The sequence below is a fragment of the Anopheles moucheti genome, chromosome 2, assembly GCF_943734755.1.
Source record: "Anopheles moucheti chromosome 2, idAnoMoucSN_F20_07, whole genome shotgun sequence".
Lineage (NCBI taxonomy): Eukaryota > Metazoa > Arthropoda > Insecta > Diptera > Culicidae > Anopheles > Anopheles moucheti.
Window position 1 is genome coordinate 86,852,841 of NC_069140.1, and position 21,973 is coordinate 86,874,813.

Genomic DNA, 21,973 nt, shown 5'->3' on the forward strand with positions numbered 1-21,973 from the left:
CACGTATCATTTCATTTCATACAGTCTTCATATACTGATAATCGGTAAACACTTCTCATGGCAATTTTCCGTTAAATAGTTTTACGTAATTAACCGCCTAAAAGTATGCAATATCAAGTACTCAATAGCGTCTTACCGAAACGAAACTTGTAATTGCATACTTTTTGGGGGCAAAAGACCTCAACATGAGAAGCTATATGCTAATAATATGTTCTATAGAATAGCAAACACCCATTTTAATAACGAATTCTTCTCTATCTCTCTTCCTTACCCACAGGACGTCGCTCGACTGATAGCGGAGTGTTTTGCGGCCCGCGACAAAAACGACATCACCTTTCTAGTAGTGGAAGCAAAGAAATCAAACCTAGAGCCGAAACCAACAGCATTAATATTTTTAGAAGCATAGCATTTGCTTTCCCTGCCGGCTAGCGATCCGGATAATTCTGAAGTACCAGAAAAAGGGATCGACCTTACCGCTGATAAGCTGAAGTGAACGATCTCGATAATCGTACGTTTTCGTTTCTTCCGTTTCCAATTGGATTGTCTCCTTTTTGAACGATCTCTTCACACCATGCCCAACGTCCCCAGGGACATCACCCGCAAATGCACGCTGGTTCCGCCTTTGGCTTTGTCATTTGTCCCTGCCTGTTTGCTTTTCTGTTTGTAAGACACGGATTCTGCGAGCAGCTCTACTCCCGCATACGACGCTCGGCAAATGATACCCGCAATTTATTCGTTCGTTACGTTGCATTATTGTTCTGTTAACTATGCATGTTGTTTTGCGTTACCTTCACAATGTACTGCGCTTTGATGACAATTCGACTGATGCGTGAATCCATAGCGTTTCAGATCAGATACAAACACTACGCTAGCCAACGCAACTTTGTCAGGGCTTTCATATCTCTTCCGGAAAGATTTCCAGGCACACCCACAGACACCATCTTCCTGCCAACAGCTTTGACAACTCCACAGTACAAGTAGCTTTGGTCCTGTTATAGGTTTACGAACAGTTCACTGCCGTTAAATTAATTCTGTACATAGATCAGTGTGCAATTGGTCGCAATTGCAAGCCAATGCCTCAAACCTTACACGCAATAATTACGCTAGGAAGGACTAGGAACGAACTGACTAATTTTACGCTCGCATGATAAGATATTTTATGTCCTGTGTTATAATTTTCTTGCAGCTGCTTAAGACCATTCCCCAGTATCATTAGCGTTAAACTCTTCCATTTTTTACGTTTGTTCTGCTACCGCACGCACACCCAACACCTGTTCCACTCGCGAACAGCGTGAAGCTGGCTTATGTTTTAATGTTTTGTTAGCATCTTCAATGTCCACCAAAAAACCAAACAAGCTTTCGAAGTGAAACCTTCTTCACGCAACTTTTATAGCACACTTGTTCACACAAACACACAAATGCATTTACCAAAAAAAAGGAGAATCTAATCAGCAGGGAAAGGAGAAAGTAAAACAACGTTCTTTATTCGCGGTAATTCAGAGATATTCTAGCCGTCAGGGATGTAATCAATGATGAAGTTGATCAATAATAATGCAAGCATCATTACTGGAAAGGAAACATAATATGTTCACAACAGTGAACACAAACTCGAACGCAAAACTTTTCGGACAAGGAGAAGAATTGCGCTGTTGCACAACAGTGTTGTGCAGTTCCATAGACATACAAACACACAACCAACTGAAAAAAAACCCCCCCGATCGCACACACAGAGAAAGAAGTGTTAATAGCCGGTTTTATCGTAACCGATGCTCGACGTGTAAACACTTGCTATAAAGTAATCAACCAACACAATATAAACGCAAAGGGTGACTTACATACTACGCCACATCTTAGTGCAACGGAACTGTCGCTCCGAAAGCTCCGAATGCAAATGTTTCTAACTAAAACTAAAACAAGTAACAAACAGTTTTAATTTAGACTAACAATTAGTTTGCTTTCTGTTGGATGTTTTGTTCTTTGCAAACGACCCCCGGTTTAAGTCGCCGGGCTCCGGTCGGTAGTCCCCACAACAGAGAGAGAGCCCACGGTGCAAACAAAGGGAAACCATTGTGACCCTAGTGCCAAAGTTTACTGAATTGAGCAGGTACCAGACACACACACACACCTAACATCTCAATTGTCCCCAATTTTCCGTATATGCCCCGCTCGTGCCATTATAAGTACAGCCGGACGGAGGCTGTCAACTGAACTGCTAGGCGTCTATGTTGTTTAAAGCTTGCTTGAATCGGGCTCTCGAATCGTATCGAGGATGTGCCACCCAATCCCATAACAAAAAGGGGACATTGGTGCTTGTTTGTACAATCAGCAAATGCGCAATAGATTTGTTTGTCGCTAATGTGTGTGTGTAGATGCGGTGTCGCATGCAGCAAATCGATAGGAGAACGCTAACAAATCGCTCCACACTGTTTGCTATAAATGTCACCTTATAATGCTTTTCCCACAGTACACACGAACACAAACCACACACCGAAGTCACAAAAATCTGCACACGTACGTGAACGTCAATGAAGAAAAGTAATACACAACAATTGTTTAATTCACAAACACAAAAAAAAACACACACACACATACACAAACCACACATACAAAAACTGAATGTCATTGTTGTTCTTTCGACGAAAAACAGAAAATGGTATGGGTCTAAAAAACATTAATGCTGAAAGGTACCACAAACACACAACGATGTGTGTGTTTGGAAAAAAACAAAAGAAGTATAAAATTATAAGACAGAAAAGGTACTATAAAAACAAAGTACTAGCAATAAGGTATAAAGCGCTATAAAAAAAATCCCAAAGACAACTCGGAGAAACACAAACGCGAAAATGCCATAAAACTTTACACATCATGCATACCTTTGTCAAGTTTGTCATTTCATTCGTAACACACAAAAACAAAACAAAAATTGAACAAAAACGGGCTGTTAAAACTGTTACATCATTAGAAGCTAAATTTTACCACAAGCAAAACCAAAAAAAGCAAAAATGAAACTACATCTTAGTTAACAATTGGCAAGTGGATCGTGCCGGCAAATCGTTACAAAAAGCGAAAGGTAGAAAGCAACAAAAGAAGTTGATAATGTGTGTTGCGCAGGGTTGGCACGGTGCAGGGTTTGCAAATTATAGCAAATCCCGATGCAAAACCCGAGCAATTATAGCAAAACAATTGTCGTTAGAGTTTGTTTTTTTGTTGTCTGGGGAGATTGGTTTTAGGCTCAACTGTGAAGCTGGAAAGTAGTGGATAGAGTCGGCGTGGTACAGCAACCTCTGTCCATCGAATGTGGCTATTGTTTTGTAGTGCGTTTAGAGTGCATCGCTCAACGATTGATTGCTAGAGTCTGTCGTGGTCGATCACCGTTGATTGGAGTGAGCTATTTCGACGTTTTTAAGTGTACATTTGTGTGAAAAAAATATGACAAAAACTCTTTCACGAACGTGAGTAGGCAAGCGATAGGGAAAGCGTTGTTGGTAGTAAGTAGCGTTTCGCATACCGTTCATACACACACCATCAGCGTTTCGAGTCGTGCGCAATCATTTGACAGCATTTACATCGGGCGTGTAGTATCCGTTATGTGCGCAGTAGTGAGCGCAAGTGCGAGAAACCCCGGCTAGCTAATTCGACTGATGAGTGATAAGATTAGTAGAACTCTCCTGAGCGCTCACTGAGAGCACTCGCCGCAACTAGATCAAACGTTCGAGGTGGAAGCGCAATCGGATTAACACATGCTAGTGTTAAATCGTAAAGTTAATCGTTTACGTGGTTAAAGCAAAAAAAAAAAAGATTGCCTCAGAAATTGTGTTGCTTGAACATGGGTGATGTTTTTTTGTTTTGTTTTCAGTGGTGAACAGCTCGTGAAACAATGGAGGAGACAAACATTCCTCAATAAAAGTTCCCAGTAGGGTCGCTTGACAGACGAACAAGGGTGTCCAAACGGAAGATCGCTTTTTTCCCAGCAGTTACACTAAATCGTACGGACGTTACCTTTATTGCAATAAAAAAAAACACCTTACTCTCTGACGGGTCGTAAATTAGATGTCTTCAGCGTCGCGTTTTGGGGCAGCACGGCCAAAAGACAGCCAAAGTGACGGTCAAAATGTGCGTCTTGATTGCTTCATCGCATCGTTTAGCGTGAATAGAAACGAGAGCTTCGCTTTTTTGCTATGGGGAAACTAGGATCGGGTGATAATGATAATAATTTTTCCAATCATTTGCCACTATTCGTTCACTATTGTTTCGACCGGCTACCGGTAGGCATGTGCACGGAAATAAAGAAATAAAAAAAACGCTCACGCTCCTTACACAACATACGCGCACTCTAACTGTGAACACACAATAGAACTAATCAACTTTAAACACGACAAAAAGTTAAGAATGGCAAAGAATGATGTGTGCTTAATATGAGCGCTAGGGCGCCACGTCAGCGTTTAGCCAATGTAATGAAGGCATGAGTGTAGAAACGCTCGACCCAACACACCGACTGTTATTTGATATACTGTATACTCGGTTGTAAGTTGTTTCCCTGCTATTTGCAAGCTGGTTTCCCTGCGGTGACTGCTAACATAACTAATATATCGAACGAACGAATTGATGGCAGAAGAATGCCGGAAGTAATATTATCGCAAAAACAAACACAGAAAGTGACGTGAGTGTGTACGCTCTCCACGCATGTATGCAAAAGGAAGCAATTCTGCAACAAATAAAACAAAAAAAACTGCACGCAACATGCAATGAAAGTCTTATGAGGACAAACAGAAGAGGGAATGAAAAACAAAACAAAACAGATTATATACTTATACATATATTTAAGAGACGATAGAAAACAAGCTGCTTGATAGGTGTAAGAACGTAGAAAACAAAACAAAAAACCGAAAGCGTCAAGCAACTGAGCAAAACGAGAAACTAAAACTAAAATAGGAAAACTAACTAACAAAACAAAGCAAAGGGAACGCAATGCTTACCGGGGTTTTGCAAACCAGAATGGCTAGCAAGAAAAAGGGGAACGATGTACATAATCGTTGATAATTATTTATACCACATACCGATTAATCACTGTAAACGAATCAACTACTATAAAACGAAGAGGTAGAGGCGCATGCAAGCATGGTACAACCATGGCACTAGCAGCTAAACGCAATCAGTGGCGAACACAGGAGTACTCATATTTTCAAACAGAACTCAAAAAACACTCACCAAAAAAGCAAAAAAAAAATACAAGAGACAGAAAGAGTGTAAAACACAACAAATCCTGCTAAACTATGTATACACACTTTCTCACACATCTACATATGTTCATCGATCGTGACCGACTACAGAGGACAAGAGGAACACATATTCAAAATGAGATGAACCTAAAACCACTACCAACTTATATTTGTAGCAAAAATTTCTTCAAAACTCCCCCGAGTGCCCAGTGTGGATGTGGTTTTTGTTTTTAGTTTTGTTGGTGGTTGGAGCGCCAAAACAGAACATCACGGAAATAGGAAACCAAGCTACCCAGAGGTAGTATTAATCAATCACACCTGAATTTCCACACCATTACCATCACAAATTTTCGATATGCGGCTGGCTGCGGCTGTGGCGCGTAAAAATCATTGCAAGCATAAGTAATATTACCAAAAACCAAATGAATCTTAATCCTTAAGTCACCTGGGTGGGTTGAGCGGTTGTGGCACCGAGCAGGAAGGAAGTGTATGTTCTTATGTATAGACGAGAAGCAAAAACAAAAAGAAGCAAGCATCTATGTATTATAACAAAAAAACACACACATTCTTACGACAAAGCTATCTATCTTATATAGGGACAGCAGTAGGAAACAGAACGAATGATATGAGGGCAAAAGGCAAGCGGGATACACACGGAATCATTTGCAAAACTACACGCAATGAACTAAAGGCAGAATCACTCACGCATCGCAAACCACAAGGCATTAAACACACAAAACCACCTAGAAACCGAGCTGTCACCATAACTATATAACTAAAGAAGAAAAAAAACAAGCAAACAAACACATCAAACTAAACAAAAACGTAAAGAGCGAAAGCATCCTGGGGTTTGCTTGCGGTCGTAAAGGATATTACTTATAAGAAATCATACAAAACAAACAACCACAAAACGAAAAGACAAAACACAAAGAAAACATAACAAAGTGCAAGTACATGCTTCACCCCTTTCCCAGTCTCCCTCCTCCACTTTCACACATATACATACTAAACACATATATAAATATATGCATACTCATGTAAAACTATTGATATTAAAAAAACGGGATACGGTATGAGGAAACGACAAAAGAGAGAGAAAAAAAACAAAAGCTAAAAGCTACTAATGCCCGGAAACAAAAACCGATATACAAAGCGCTTTCATATGGGAAAAAAACTGGTGAAGCAAAAGCAAATATTAAATTGAATTCATTTATTTTATTGTTTTTTTATAATGTTTTTTCATATATTTTGTTTTGTCGTTAAAGTCTTTAGTTATAAGTTTTTTAAATTTTTTTGTCAATTGTACAAGCAATTCATTTCTTTTTATTTGTTTTCGATGTTTTGTATAACCGTTTTTCCTATTTTTTTATTTTAAAAACAATTTAAATATGTTTGTAAAAATAAAGGAAAAGATAAACGCAAGAGCTTCACGAGAAATGGTAAAAACAAAACAGAAACACAGACACACACACACAGAAAAACATAACTAATAAAAGCCAGTCCCGTAGGCAAGGCAAGATAAACTAAATGAGCTATCGGTATAGAAAGCTTCGTAATATGTTGTATGAGCCAGTAAAGTAATATTAAACGTATAATGCAAAAGACAAAAACAAACAGGTCGAAATCGAGTCCATTTCTACTGCGAAACGGACAGAAAGACGGAAACACTCGCTTGAAGGCAGCTGCGTGTGTGTGTGTGTTTGTTGAAGAATGAAGAAAAACGTGTAGAGAAATAGAAACAGCCATACTGTGTATAGATGATGGATGGAGATGACTTTGCTTTAAGGCCAAAGCATACGAGGTACGATGCGCCGCACGGGTGGCGATCGTACGGTGTTTGTTAAGTTTTTCCTTCTGATGCTGGTGACGGGCAGCAGTGCTAAAATATGTGTAGCTAAGCTAAGGGCACCGTAAAGGTGATTATGTTCATTCCTGCATGAACCATCAAGCCTGGTTCATGAGCAATTCCTACGGTTGCGCTGGATTATATATCGTTCGGATCCGGATCCGCAGGAAAGTGTTACATTTTTATTAGAAGTATCGTTTCGCACACCGAAGAAGACGAAAACCCGGGTGAACGATGCTTCCGCGCGTAAGTGGAGTCAAATTGATGTGCATTTTAAGCGTGCAGAGCCCGTGTTACTCGCAAAACACACTGTATAAGCCGTGCGATGCAAACGGAACCGAACTCCACATACAAACGAAACGTCTCGTTCCGGAGAGACACGGAGCAAAAGCAAACGGACACAATGATATTAAAACCCACTTCAGAAACCAAAAAAAAAACCAACAACAACAAAACCAGAAACGAAACTGCGCGACAAAGATGCAACATAAAGGAAGCAAACCATGAAGCGAACAAACAAGAAATACTGTTATTAGTTAACAAGGTATATGCGATAATATGAAAAAAGTATTAAACCGAGAACATTATGAAGCAGTGAGGGATTGAGCCGGGAGAGAAAAAAATGCTGAAATAAAATTCACAATGATAAACGAACGTGTGCGTGTGGCGATGTGACGCAGTTTCGGTGTCTGCGATCCGAAATGAACCATGCGACTAAGCAGGTTTTAATCAGCTTTGGACAAAGTCCATTATCTCAGACGTCAAATGTGGCAAGATTGTGACCTCAAAAAGTAATCAACCTTAATTTTGGTTTCACCAGCGATTGTACATTTCGAAGCACCCCGCCTTATATGGGGATACGCTTTGACACCCCTGCTTTGAGCTTTCGACACGGCGCAATGGAGGCGCCCAGTCTCCATTGACACCGCATTCTCCGTGATCGACTACCTGTCCCGTATTCAACTTTGCGTTTTTTCCGAGAACCCCGCTACAAATTCTAATTTGTCCCCGCCTGTCTTACAATGATCATTGGAATTTTGACATTAGAGAAAAGTGCTAATGCATGTACAGGCAATCCCCGAGATACGCAGTTTTTGGAAATTGGACAGATGTGCAGGTTTATATGCACACAATCTAAACACAAAGGTAAACATTTGGTGGAACTAACCTGTTTTTGTCATATAAAACAGTTCTTTATAACTTATTTTAATGTAATCTTTCTAAAAATCACCTGATTTACTGAATAAATGAAGTACAGAGGAGGAATTCGACTCTGCGACTGTGAAGTATAAACAAAATTGCACCAAGATTTGACTTACTCGGATATTCGAGTTACGCAGATTTTTCTCGGGTTATAGCGGTCCGCTATAATAGCGTATCTCGGGGACTGCCTGTACGCGGATTTTTCCCGGGTTATAGCGGTCCGCTATAATAGCGTATCTTGGGGACTGTCTGTACTGATCAGATCTATAAAACTATTTTATTTTGGGATATTCCCTGTGTACTATAAGGTTATTGGAAGAAATATAGATACAATTGAGCAGATGCACCTGGAATTCCAAAGCTGATTTCCCTAAAGTGTTAGTTACTCACTATTCTTTAAGGAATGTGCAATAGGAATGTCATGTTCTTCGATAATTCTCTATGTTACTATGTATTAATGATGTAAAAATGTAATCCGTCATTTTTTGCGGAGTAGTCTTATGTGATCTCCTATACATGCAACTGTCAATATGTCATCACGATCTGGTCATGAAGCGAATAAACGAACGAGACAACATAGCTTTGAGACATGTGTACGTCCGTTATAATGTAGCCTGGATAGGTGACTGTGTCCTTTGATATTTTTATGTCGCTAGCCTCCACATTAGGTTTTGCCGTCTGAGTTTTGATGTTTCATGCGCATCCGTTCCATCCAATGTATGCTTAAAGTTGGTCGATGATCACCAAATCGGAGTTGGACCAGTTGGAAGACCAGTTAAACTCACACTAGTGATCTAGATACTGCAATTGTGGAATGGAATAATCACTGTGAGGAATTCAGCAAGTTTCTTAAAGTTTTCTGTAAAGCAACTTATTTTGCATGCAGTTTTAGATGAAAGAAAACCCCTCCAGAGTATATTAACCCCTTAAAAGCGATTAAAACCCCTTAAGACTACAGATCTCTTTCTTTCTTAACACCCCTTAAGACTACAGATCTCTTTCTTTCTTTTTAGCACTGACAAAAATCATTTTTTTTAAGATAACAGACACATCGCACCGCGTGTGTGCTGTTGTGTGTTTTTTTTATTAGAGTTAAATAATCAATTGTTTCAATAGAAAAACACTTGCATTGCGATCTAGGGTAAAAGTAATGGCATCCTCGCAAAACGTGCAAGAATGCATGCGTGAGTGAGTAAGTTTAACGAACAGGATTAAACGTGACGATATACGCATATATAGAAAAAACACAGATAAAAAACAGGACTACACAAGGAGTGTTGTAACGTCACGCAGCTTCACGCAACATACTGCTCTGATAGCCGGCAAAACGCCATCGAACCGTCCTCATTCGAACACGATCGTATCATTATCCTCAACCGAATAAAAGTCCAAACTTTTGCCATGGTTTTCGAGCGGTATTCGCACCTTACGCTTCCTGTCCAACAGGTACAACCGTAGCGAGGACGTACAGTCCGGCAAGCCGAACAGCTTCACTATCAGATTCTGGAGCGTGTGCAAATTGATCCGTTTCGGTACTTTCTTTTCCCGTAGTTCGACCGTCTTTTCGTTCAGCAGCTGTAGATGGATCATGTTCGTTACCTTGCGCGTATCGGGCAGAAATTGCTCCGGACTGCCCAGCCCTGAAAAACAAAAGAGAATGGCAATTTTTTTTGATAAAATCGATCGCACGATCGAATGCGGGTGGGATGCTTTTCACTTACGCTCCATCACACGCGGATACATGCGATGCGCTTTGAAGAACGCCTTCAATCGCTGTGCATCGTTGCGTACTTCCGCCCACTGGTTCGCGTACAGTTTCCACATGTCGCACTCGGAATCGCGGCGTAACTTTTCGCTGATCGTCGAACGATTGAACATACGTAAACCTCCGATTGATCCAACGATTCTTGCAACCGTTTCCTCATAGCTTACGGCAGGATCCGGATCGAGTGTGACGTGCTCCAGGCGGGCCAACTTGTCCAGTTCGTTAAAGGTACTGCACTGATCCTGCAGTGGGTTGTCCCGCAAATAGATTGTGCGCAGCTGCCGGAACAGTTCCACCTTCTCGTTGTGTGGACAGTCCGTGAACCGTACCTCGCGGATACCGTTCCCATTCAGTAGCAGCTCTTCGAGACCTGGCAGCTTACCAAGATTGCGTACCGATTCCACATCCCGTACCAAGTTGTTTTGCAGATCGAGATGCTTCAGACGACTTAGTGCCACGATGTAGGGCGCTTCGTCCTCGATGTACCCGATTTCGTTTTGCTCCAAGGAAAGGTATTCAATTGCGGGCCACATTCGTGCCAAGCGGACCAATTCACTCCACGACCTTAGCGCACAGTTTCTGAGAATGATTTTGCGAATGTTTTGACATTTCTGCGCCAACATACTGATCTGTTCTTCGTATGGGTCAACGAAACGGTTATTCCTACATTTGAGACAAGCGGAATTGGTTACAATGAATACAAAATTCTCGTAAAGTTCCACATAACTGAAAGATACTCACGATAAATTCAGCTCCTGCAGTGTCGGTATCTGCTCGGCTATATTCGCAGCGACGGTCCAGTTCCACAGGAGCGTCGAGGACACGTCCAGCATTTGCAGATTAACGAAACTGCTCAGATCTCCGGCCACATTTACCGGACAGTAGCGCACGGAAACGTCCACAAGCTGCTGCAAATTGCTTTGTTTTCCTCCCACCTTCTCCATGCCAACGATCTCAAACAGCGGTGCGTGGAGTTGCTTCTGTACCGCACGGATCATCTCCGAATCGAGCCGTAGCGTATCTTCCGTCATGGTGTACTTCTCTGTGATGGCTTGCTCGAGTGTTTGGAATTTGGTGAGCTTCTCACTGCGTATCATCGAACCTGCTGTCGGTGCGCTGGAACCGAACATAGAAGGGACACACATATCAATTGCCAACAGTGTTTACGCTTGATCGAACCGTCGTCAATGGTTACGGCTCGATGGGTTGACGGGTGATGAGTCATACGCATCGTAACGATTATTTACCTTGTCTGGAAGTACTGCACACCGTTGACCGTGCCCGAGTGTTTACCCCGTTCAGGATCATCCCATTCGATGCCAATCCATTCGCCTTCCGTGTTTGGGACCTAGGCACGCAGGAAGAAACACACAAATCGGACCATTTTTGTACACAGCTGCGAATAAAGTTGCTTCATCGTGTCTAACTCTAGTTGCGTTACCTCGCCCACGTAGCGAACCGTCCCAAAGTGGTGGCCCACTTTAACGCGGACCCCATGTTCGAGATGGTTTTGGAGTATCATGATGAGGAATTTGTACTTCACAACCGCGACCAGCCACGCAGTGCACGTTTGGGGAAATTTTCGTTGCAGGTGTGGTACGCTGCAGAAACACACGAAATCACCGTTTCACTTCTCTCCAGCACAGAGATGATGATTTTAATGTTGTGTGGAGCAATCAACAATGACGGAACGGAATAGACAGCTGGTTGTGGGTGATAGGGGTGAAAATTGCGTGAAGGGTGGAATTGTTTTCGTTGCAGTCAAGGCAAGCAACCCCACGAGCGAGAGCGAGATCGTTAGATTGAGCGAGCGATTCAAAGAATGAGACAAAGAGTGTGCTGTCAGGTTGACATTGGGTAATCAACGCCCAAGTAGCCTTAATCAGGTAAATATTGATTTACGCATAATTTTTTCGAACTGTTCTTCAACTTGGTTATACTAGATCAAAATATAAGAAAAATACACAAAATAAAAATATTATAAGTCGAATTTTTGATCCGAAATTAGCATACAAACAGCAGTTTTATTACTCTTCTTTTGTCAAGGATGCATGGCAGTGCATTTGGCAGCTGTCACACCCGCCAGCTATTTGTTGCATGGGGAAAAATATAAACAAATCGATTTAATTCCTGCATCTTTCCTGTGTTGTTTCATTCTGTACACTATTTTCTACATTATTTACACAAATTCCCTTTAAGTACCCGATCCGCTATCCGATTCTCTTTTGGCCTATTCAACATGGCAAGTGGATTTGTGTCGGAAACGGAAATTGCTGAAGCCCGTCGCAAAAGACAAGAGGAATGGGAAAAAGTTAGAACCGCAGATCAGCCAATAGGTAAAGTGTGGTAGAAAAATTCTGTTACGATAAATTTAACTGTGTTGCGGTTTCTTTCCCAAACAGAGGCTCCAGAAGATGAATATGACCCACGGTCACTGTACGACAGGTTGCAAGAGCAGAAACAGAAGAAAGACAGCGAGTTTGAAGAAGCGCATAAACTAAGTACGTATTGTTTTGCACTATGAGACCCGCCTACGATTCTAGTTGATTTGTATGCTTTGAACCGATTCTTCAAAACAGAAAACATGATCAAAGGTTTGGACGATGATGAAGTAGAATTTCTAGATTTGGTTGACAAAAATCGAATGCAAGCAGAAAGACAAGCGCACCTGGAAGAACAGAAAGAATTGAACGAGTTTCGTGCGAAGGTCGCCACATTACACGAGAAACGGTTAGATGAGGTATGACCCCGCTTTTTCCTGTACTATTACGGCAGAACAACTAAATTATGCTTCAACTTTTAGCAAATCCAACATCAAGTTTCCAAACCAAAGCCTACGAAAACACCCATCACAAGTACACGGCTAAGCCAGAAGCAAATTCTTGCCGGTGTTGTGCGTAAGCGTAAATTGGAACCTGAAGGTGAGACTAATGACTCAAACAAAACACCTGAGAAGGTTGCTCCCACGGCGACCAATCCTGCTAATGAAACCGATAGCAAAGCGAATGCAACAGCCAAGAGCAGTGCGGCAATGCGGGTCATCGGAATACTGCCTGGTATGGGATCGTACAATTATAATGATGATGATTCCGATTCGGACAACAGTTCAGAAGATTCGGAGCTCGATGACAGTCATGAGTACGATTGGATAGGACGGAAGATCCGCAAAACGTGTGAGGGTGATAACAAATGAATTTGGCAGCGGGATCTAGGGTTCAATGGTAAAGCGTTACATTATGAGTCGAAATATGAGTGAGCCCCTTCTAAGTTCCAGTTCGAGTTGGCTAAATAAATGTTCAATTGCATTCAGGTTCTTTTCAATACCTTCAAGCGTAATCAACAAGATAAAGTCTTTAAATGAAAGGATAATTGAAAATTCCTCATTTGACGTTATTATCCATAAAACAAAATCAAAACCATTACATTTTGACAGAGAAAAATGGCTTACAATACGTGCTGTAAACAGCCATTTTTTTTGCGCTACTCAATTTCAACTCTACTCTAGTAAACAGTTGAAAACAAATCATTTTTATACTCCAACCTTCTCAAGATTGAATAATTTTTATTTTCCACTTTTGACAGCTTAAAAATTATCGCACAGTGGGCTTGTGGGGAAATTTGTTCAATTGGGTATTTAACGAAAATCCCCTCGTACGCAGCATGCTGTCACTAACACTATGCCGCAAAACACACGCGAGCTGTTCGGCCTGCGTTATTTTTCTTGAACCACGCGAGCGGTAGGACGTACGCAGGGTTTAACGCATATTTCTTTCGTGCAGAGTTGTGATAGCAGGTTCTCCTCCAGTTGCATTCGAATGCATTCGGGGACGCGATAAAGTACGGGCACTGTTCTATTGCCACTCTGGCCGCGGGGGTTTTGTTTTATTCCCGAGTTCGTGCATCGTGAGCGCAATATAAGAGGTAAAATTCACTGTTTGACATCATCCCATTTCCGTCTCGTGTTGGGCGTGTTGTGTGTGAGTGCGCGTGTGTGTTTGAACAGTTTGTTGGTGTGTTTCTCGCTAGAGCATCACTTTAGTCGGCAATATACGCAACCTCAAACGGCAGAAAAGGGTCAAGCAGGAACCAGAACGGGCTGGAGAAACTTTGCAGAAGCAAAGCCACCCGGATGGTGAACTTTTCCAGGGTACCGTATTTGCAGCTGTGTGAGTTAAGATGTAGATTGCGAACGTTTTATTTCGGGTGTTTTTTTTGTCTTAATTGTACGTGCCAATCGTGTGCAGTATCTCTCCATCCGTATCCCGTCATGTGTTGTGTTGGGCCCCCGCATAAGTGTGTGTGTAGTTGTGTGCGTATTGCAATTCGTCGTGAAATCCCGTGAATTCCGGCGGCAGTAGCAGCAGCAGTAGCAGGGAGTTGCAAGGCAACGCCTACCAACCGATCCAAGCAACATCAGCCAAGTCAATGCCATTGCGGCCAGCGAATTGAATGTTTGCTCACGAAAGTGTATGTGTGTAGAATTTCTCCGCCATCATTAACTTACAGCACCGATGATGATGCTGCTGCACTCATGGAAAGTATGCTGGCCCAGCACACTTAGCACCCGATGACGATGATGGCTCCATTCTTTGCTTTTGTGCGTTGGTTGTGTGTGGTGTCGTGTACGTGTGTGTGTGTGTGTGCGGGAGTGATGGAGACGAGTGAAGAAAGTTTTTTTGGCGTTGGAAGAAATTCGAAGAAATAGTGCAAATAATTGTGTACTACACTCATTTCCATCCTGAGTTGGGCAATGTTTTACGCAATAAGTCCCCAAAAGGGTAATACCGCCGTTCCGTGTTGGTAAACGGACCGTTTCGACGTAGTGTGTCTGATCCTCGTGTGTGAGAGTGTGTGAGGATCGTGTTCACTGGAGTGAGAAAACGTGGAAATGTGAGAACACCCTTTTCAAGTAGTGCGTTCAGTTTCTCACCGCAATAATCCTTTTATTTCAACAATTGTTCTCTATTATTTTGAGTTAAAAACATAGAAAACAAAACGTTCGGCTGATGTTCGTGTGAAATGTGTTTTTGGGCAATTCTGGTGACTTGGGAAGTGAATCGAAAAGTGCCTTCCAAAAACGGACGACCAAAATGTCTCCGATCGTAGCAGCAGCAGCGTAGAAAGCGCTTGAGATTCGCTCCGTGCGAGTGAACGAGATGGAAAACGATAAAACAACGGAACGGCATGTGCAAGAACGAGAGGCTCTCCCGAAGTCGATGACGATGGAACGTTGTTTGGTGCATGTGTGTGTGTATGTGAGTAACTATGGCACTATCCGCCATCGATTGTGGAACGGTGCAGATGTGTGTGCGTGCTTGGTGGTGTCATCTCGTGCGTTGTGTGCGTGTGTGAGGGAAACGGGAACGTGTGGGAATGCTGCAGGTATTGCGTTCTCTTTCCAAGGCACAACCACAGCCAGTCCGATTGTTTTGCTTTCTCGCTCTCGCTCTTTCCCGCACACTATCCAAATAGACACCGACGCGGTGTGACTGTGTGCAAGTCACATTGCCCATCAGCAACTATAAGCGACTGTGGAGGAGTTGGTGCTCCCATGCATCCCCATACACACATACACACACTCACCGCATTGTACAAACACAAATGCACGCGCACACATACTGGAGCCGTTGACAATGGTGGAGAAACGCGTCTGGTTCTTATTACAAATGAACGTTTGTCCCTATTTGCCAACGATTTCCGATCATGAACCGATCGTCAACTTAAGTTTGACAGATTGACTAGATTAACGGAAATTTGATAATCTTTTGGCACGTTTGATTGTACTGCCCAGACGAGTACAAACGTGTGTTGGGGCCCGTGTAATGAACTCACCCCCACATACACACACACGCGTGCGTTCATTGACGTTTTTTATGTTTAAGATTCCGCCAGCGTAATGCTGTTATGTTCCAGAAATGTTTAGATCATCGTACGAGCGATCGAAAGACACTTCCTGTCAAAGAAGTCAAATCGTACACGATCGTACGTACTATAAATGCTTTCTGTTAGTCTTTTTCTATCCTTTGATGTGGGTCTAATGTATCGATGTGAGCATGTGTTGTCTACAGTGAATCATCATGTCAGCAGACCAGAAGAGAATCTTCAACTTCATGTTATCGTTCCCCACTTAAAACATTGGAAAGATCTGGCAATGCCACGTTTAGTTATTTGAAATTCTTTACCAAAGAAATCTATTTGATCCTGCCTTGTGTAAGACATTTGTTTTTCCATCTTTTCATCTTTGGTTTTAGCTGTTAAGTTTGCTGTTGTTTCATGTTCATGTGTAACACGCGATCGTCATGCCATGAAAATGGCTTGTGTTAGTTAAAACGGGTAGTCTGGTCCTCGGTACGCATACGTGCATCCATCCGCTGGCTTCCGCTCTGTTGCCTTCTTTACCAGCGACAGAAGAATGCAATTTAGCGCGCAGTTCTATTCTGGCCTTTAAGCCCTCCCTGCTTACTGCAAACACAGGGAAAAAAGGGCTATACAAAGAGTACAAACTGGACGATTGCGTGTGTATGTGAGTGTGCGTGTGCCCTGCGTGCTAACGCTGGTTTTTTGTTGTTATTTTTTCGCCCCCCACACAAACACACATACACACGAGCTGCTGTAATTCTTAACTATTAATTGAAATTCAATCAAATGTATGTAGATGGAAAAGAGTTGGCCTTGATCTCATTTTCGCGCCCGGGAAAAATGAACTCAAAGTTTCAATGATCGATCCTCAACAGCACGGTTTTCATTGCGACGATGCTCAGAGACAATGTAAACGTCAAAGCCATCACATACACACACACACACTAAGTTCTATAGCAGTCCTATAGCAACATCGCCTACGAGGTACCATTTGTTCCGGACAACGGCAGCGTAAAGATCGTATGCAAATTGAATGAATTTAGCACGAACCGGAAGAGCAGTGAACATGGGAAAGACATATGCTGCAGATAGGGTCTGCGGGTGTGCTATCTGTGTCCCTGGATCAGCGGGTGGTTGGAATGGATATGGCATCTGCCAAAGAAAAATCTTACATACATTTACATTTTTTTCGTTTCTAGAAGCCTTAAATGCCAACAAAGAAGAGAAAAACGGGGTTTTTTTCTGTTACGATCGAGTAGAAGCATTGACATGGGAGCTAAACTCCCAATTCGTTTTGAAGGTTTTGTGGCCGATATGGCATTTCCAATCACTAGAAACACGTGACAGAGTACGAAATTTGCAAATTCGTTACAATAATCATGACAAAGAGAGAGTGTTTGCGTCAACCCGACGTCATGCAACATCCCTTCATAATTGTCATGTCATTTCAAACTTCTGCAGCTGGAATTGCTTCTTAGTCATCAGTAACTCCACAAGATCTTTGGGTAATTCAGGGAGTTCTTTCTAATATATGCCCAAAGAAGCTCCACGATGTTATTGTTTTTGCATCTCAATCTTAGTGCATTAACAGTTGATTCTTCGGTGGAATTGGGTGGCTCTGAACATTTTATATCTTACCAAAGTTTCTTGAATATTGCGACTTTGGCACCGAGCAGCATTGAAAGAGTCCTAGCATCTCAAAGAATCTTAATGTGAGATTTAGGTTGTGAATTTCTAGATGTGCTCGTCGAGCGGTATTACGTACCAGTTAATAATAAGAATCCTTAGTAAAATGTTATTAGAATCATCAGATGATTCTCAACGGAATTGCCAAAGCTACTGTAATATGTATGTAATATGTGTACTGTAGCATTCTGAATATACACTTCTGCTAGTGAGCTCTGTGTCGCCACAGTTACAAAACAAAAATAAATATATCTTAAAGAATTTCAATCAAAACAAAAAAAATCATCAAATCCTGGTACCTCCGTTCGTTCAGCTGCACGCCAGGATGATTTGGCTTGGGGCAGTTCAGCTTCGAGATATTAGAAGTGGTGAGCAGTACAAAAAGTAAATCTTTGCTGTCTTGTTGATCGTTGGAGATTAATTGATTTTAATATCTTTTAAGGCTTTGATCGTGAATAAATCTTTGATCATTTATGAATATTTGAGGATTTTTGAATCGTTGAAATAGAGACTCAGTATAATTCAATCAGATCAGATTCACCCAACATTAGTTTTTCACTAGTCAGGGTGATTTTAAACTAGATTGTTAGATGCTAAGTTAAGGTTTGGCTTGAATTGACCCCAAAGATGCGTTTCATTTGCTGGATATTTACGATACTGATTTCGATCACTTACCTGTGACCTGGAAGGTGTTGCGATTTTGTATTTGAAGGATTACCCGTATGATGTGGTTGTTTTCTAGCCGGATAATGTCTTACTACATACATCAAACCAATCAAAGGCATGGTTTCAATCACAAAAGAAATCACAGTTTATGAATGGCCAGTGTACAGTTTGGATTGTAACCCTATCGAGAGTCTTTGGAGAGTAACGGCATCAATGTTTTACGCAAGATCACTCTAAAGGAGCTCAAAGTGTGCATAAGGAAATGATGAGAGAAAATTAGTCTCACACACAGCCAAAAACCTTGGTTAATTCAATGTTTTTTTTAAACATCCTTAAATAAATCCTTAAAGTAATTAAAATCAAAAGACTAAATATTGAGAAAAATAGTTTCAAATCAGTTTGACCTATTTCTTAGACTTTTTTGGCGGTGCTGCTAAACGAACGCCCTTTTAACGGGTTTTGTTATTAACACTTGCTAAAGCAAACTTTTGTTGATGATTTTTGTTTATAATTCGAGTTAGAAAAGATAAAGAAACGTTTAATTGAATTGGACTTCGTTTCACTGAGAATCATAGTAGTATGAGGGTGCGGTTAAACGAATGCATCGCACTGTATATCAACTTCAAATATACTAAATAAACTGTCGATACAGTGTCCACAGTTTAGTTATTCTGATTCACCCATTTTGAAGGTTAGGATACAAAAATAAAGATTCAGGAATCTTCATAATAGAGGTCTCACATTTAGTCAGATTTTAATAAAAATCCATCCAAAACTAGTGGAAACCCTTCTAAATAAACTGGTTGATGGTATGGTGGATTCCACAATCGAAATAGGTCCTGTACTAAATACTAGATTTTTTTGCTGCGTACTGGACGTTGCAGGGGGAAATTATCATAATCTCACCAAACGCTTGGTGTGTGTGTATGTGTGTGTGTATTATATGTAAATTTTACTATTGAATCATTACAACATCAAACGCGTTAATTTAATTCCCCCCTTGATGGGTCCGCAACTAATGCAAATGAAGATTTCATTCACACATTTTTTTGTTGCGTTCACCTTCACTACTTCAATAATTGCGCGCGCTCCGTGTTGCGTATAGGAAAATTTCGGAAAAGTCGAAAATTAATAGGCACACCCACCACCACACCAAATGAGTGTTGCGATAAAATTATCAAAAGAAAGAAAGAAAAAAAAAACCCCAAGACGGGTAGTTCTTCTTCGCCCAGCCCTGAGCGATCGCGTAGATTTGCTGAAGATCAGTAATGTAGGGGAGCGTGGTGCCTCAAGCAGCCACAGGGGGAGCCGGGGTGGGTGGCAATTAATCCCCCCCCCCCCCCCCCCCCCCCTTCTTGGGTTCACTCCACTGATAGTGTGCGGTACAGTGGAAACCTTGAGCGAAACGGGAGTTAAAAAACATTAAATTAGATTAGATGACCCCTTCGTTCGTATCGGCACCAGCGGTCAGGGGGGTCATCGTCTCGGGTCCATTTGTGAAAATAATTGCTTCTTCTAATCTGCTCCTTCTTGCCGCCTTCTTGCCCCTCCGACCGGTGGGTTTTCATGCGTTTGTGAAAGAGTCTCACCAACTATTCCCCTCACTACGGGGCATATCGGGTGCCCCAAACCACTATCAATGCCAATTGTTGATTGTTGATGACGATAATGCCCAATGACGCCAAAGGTGAAAGTAGTGGTAGGCTTAAGATAAAGCAGACAGCGACATAAGACAGCAAAAAAAAAAACTGCACAAAATAGTGGCAGAGAAAAGAAATAATATTCACCCTCCCCTTGGTGGCTCACCCTTCCCCGATCAATCCACCCCTCTTTTCACCTTCTTCCGTCAACAGTAGTGTGTATATGAGTTAAAGGTTGAGCCGAGTTGGGGGGGAGCTGCTTTAGGTGCAAATAGTGCATGGTTGGACGTTAATGCTGTGCGCATATTTGCAACACTACTTCAACTCCCGAAAGGGAGAAAGAGAACGAAGTACATGGGGTTAGTAAAAGTGCGTGCGTGCGTGCTTTAGGCAAACGTTTCCTCCTTACCTCCCACCCGCCTTTTACCCGCCGTCTAACCAAAGGAAAGTGATATCGGCAGTGCACACACCACACCACCATCAAATTGTAGTGTTGTATGTTTTCGCCTCCCGAGTACGTGAGTGTGTGGCTGTGTAGTGAAAAAAAGAAACAGATCTTTTTTTTTCTCTCTTCCGCTTGGAAATGGAAGGAGACGTCAGTGTGAAAAGTTAAATGTGAAAATTTAGATGAAAATCTGTCGATGGATATGGTTGAGAAATCGAAAGTTTGACCGTATCGTTCCGTGATGTGAAATTAGACAGATCGCGTATACTTCGGCTGTGTAAATGTGCGTGCGTTCCATTTTTTTTCTAAGTGTGTGTGTGTGTGTGCGTGAGCGCATTTAGTGTATGGAGAAGCTTAGTAGGCGCGCCTGTGTGTGGAGGCGACGTTTTGTGTGCCATGGAATGTCAAATGTGACAGTTGGTTACTGTCATTAATACACGAAGACAGAATCGATGCCGGAAATTTTGAAGCTACGAAATGTTGAATTAAAACAGTGAAAAGATAGTGTAACAACCTTAAAATGCGTGTGTGCGTGTGTGTGTGTGTGTGTGGTAATAATTTAATGCAATATAATGATTACTTCTAATTTGTTGTTTCTTTTTCGTTTTCTTTCCTTGTGCATAATAGTAAGGTCCAGGTGAAGGTCTCAGCACCTTTACGGGACACCATATAGACGTGAACCTATAGTGTACTTTTAGCTTGTTGTGTGTGTCTCTCTCTCTCAGTGTATGTCAATGTGAAACGTGTGTGAATTTCTGCCGTGGAGGACGTGTCTCCTGGTTCACCCGGAGATTCAGATTGTGTCCAGAAACTGAAACCGTACCCTTAGTGGCTGCCCTGGTCCGGTAGCTGAAAGGGGTTCTCCAAACGAATGCGGAACAGTACCGGGCGGAACAACGGTGCGTTATCGTGCGGGGAACGGTGCAAAGCGCAGCGCGGCGAACACCTTCCGAACGCCGCATGAGAACCTAAGGTACCGTCGCCACTCCCCTCCCGGGGACGTCCGTGCCTGCTGAATCCCCATCCCTCCCGTCCGTCGGTGTGTCCGTGGGAAGGGAAGGATACGCAATTCCGGCCGAACCTTCCCAAGGAACGTAACGCCAACGGAGGAACAACACGCAGCAACCCTCGTAACCCATAACCAACGTAAACAGCCGAAAAGGACACACACAATCCGGTGCGGGGATTGGTGCGGCTTCCGCAGAGCGCAGCAGGATACATGGAGAATAATCTGTCATCCAACGCTGGACCGCCTGAAAGGTAAATACCGTCAATTGTTTCAGAAGTAACTAACATTCCGGGACCCTTCAACCTTCTTTGATGTCCCTTACCTTCACCCACAACTGTAAGGCACTGAAGTAGCTAGCACACTGCTACGTTCGTAGTAGTTTTATTCTCTACACTGTTTGTTATTGTTAGTTTAATGTAAATAATGTATACAATGCAAATAACGCATGTTTTATTATAATGTCAACCACTTTTGCTAACTAATTTATTGTAAAATTGAGTTTTTTTTGTAGTACGATGTAATGATTTATTACGCATATGGATGCACGGTCTCCTAGGCAGGCTTCTCATGTACCAAAACGCACAAACTTATTTGCAAAACAGCACGATTCTGGATTTAAAAATGCGCGTTCCAGA

At 42.1% G+C, this 21,973-nt stretch overlaps 4 protein-coding genes across 4 annotated transcripts in view; 3 read left to right on the forward strand and 1 right to left on the reverse strand.

Annotated features, from left to right (window-relative positions):
• Positions 1-3,866, forward strand: part of LOC128299027 (uncharacterized) — a 69,675-nt gene extending 65,809 nt beyond the window's left edge. Inside the window, exon 20 of the mRNA XM_053034860.1 lies at positions 278-3,866. Within this exon, the coding sequence (XP_052890820.1) occupies positions 278-406 (129 nt within the window). The 3' untranslated portion in view covers positions 407-3,866. The remainder of the gene's footprint in view (positions 1-277) is intronic.
• Positions 3,867-9,329: 5,463 nt separating this feature from the next.
• On the reverse strand, positions 9,330-11,619 carry LOC128297115 (tubulin-specific chaperone E). Its single transcript, XM_053032685.1, has 5 exons — positions 11,475-11,619; positions 11,281-11,381; positions 10,775-11,149; positions 9,990-10,696; positions 9,330-9,908 (listed from the first exon to the last, which is right to left on the reverse strand). The coding sequence occupies exons 1-5, from the start codon at positions 11,553-11,555 to the stop codon at positions 9,613-9,615; spliced, it is 1,560 nt and encodes a 519-aa protein (XP_052888645.1). The 5' UTR covers positions 11,556-11,619; the 3' UTR covers positions 9,330-9,612.
• Positions 11,620-12,160: 541 nt separating this feature from the next.
• On the forward strand, positions 12,161-13,349 carry LOC128297861 (PSME3-interacting protein). Its single transcript, XM_053033572.1, has 4 exons — positions 12,161-12,369; positions 12,436-12,534; positions 12,613-12,773; positions 12,837-13,349. The coding sequence occupies exons 1-4, from the start codon at positions 12,273-12,275 to the stop codon at positions 13,224-13,226; spliced, it is 747 nt and encodes a 248-aa protein (XP_052889532.1). The 5' UTR covers positions 12,161-12,272; the 3' UTR covers positions 13,227-13,349.
• A 473-nt stretch (positions 13,350-13,822) lies between these two features.
• LOC128298263 (uncharacterized) overlaps positions 13,823-21,973 on the forward strand; it is a 77,619-nt gene continuing 69,468 nt past the window's right edge. The window contains exons 1-2 of the mRNA XM_053034008.1: positions 13,823-13,954; positions 20,957-21,589. Of these exons, the coding sequence (XP_052889968.1) occupies positions 21,549-21,589 (41 nt within the window). The 5' untranslated portion in view covers positions 13,823-13,954; positions 20,957-21,548. The remainder of the gene's footprint in view (positions 13,955-20,956; positions 21,590-21,973) is intronic.

Coding starts and splice junctions, on each gene's coding strand:
- LOC128297115 (XM_053032685.1), bottom strand. CDS start 11,555: ATGATACTCCAAAACCATCTCGAACATGGGGTCCGCGTTAAAGTGGGC. Junction 11,150..11,280: donor GTGCAGTACTTCCAGACAAG/GTAAATAATCGT, acceptor GTTCGGTTCCAG/CGCACCGACAGCAGGTTCGA. Junction 10,697..10,774: donor CTGCAGGAGCTGAATTTATC/GTGAGTATCTTT, acceptor TCTCAAATGTAG/GAATAACCGTTTCGTTGACC.
- LOC128297861 (XM_053033572.1), top strand. CDS start 12,273: ATGGCAAGTGGATTTGTGTCGGAAACGGAAATTGCTGAAGCCCGTCGC. Junction 12,370..12,435: donor AACCGCAGATCAGCCAATAG/GTAAAGTGTGGT, acceptor TTTCCCAAACAG/AGGCTCCAGAAGATGAATAT. Junction 12,774..12,836: donor ACGAGAAACGGTTAGATGAG/GTATGACCCCGC, acceptor TTCAACTTTTAG/CAAATCCAACATCAAGTTTC.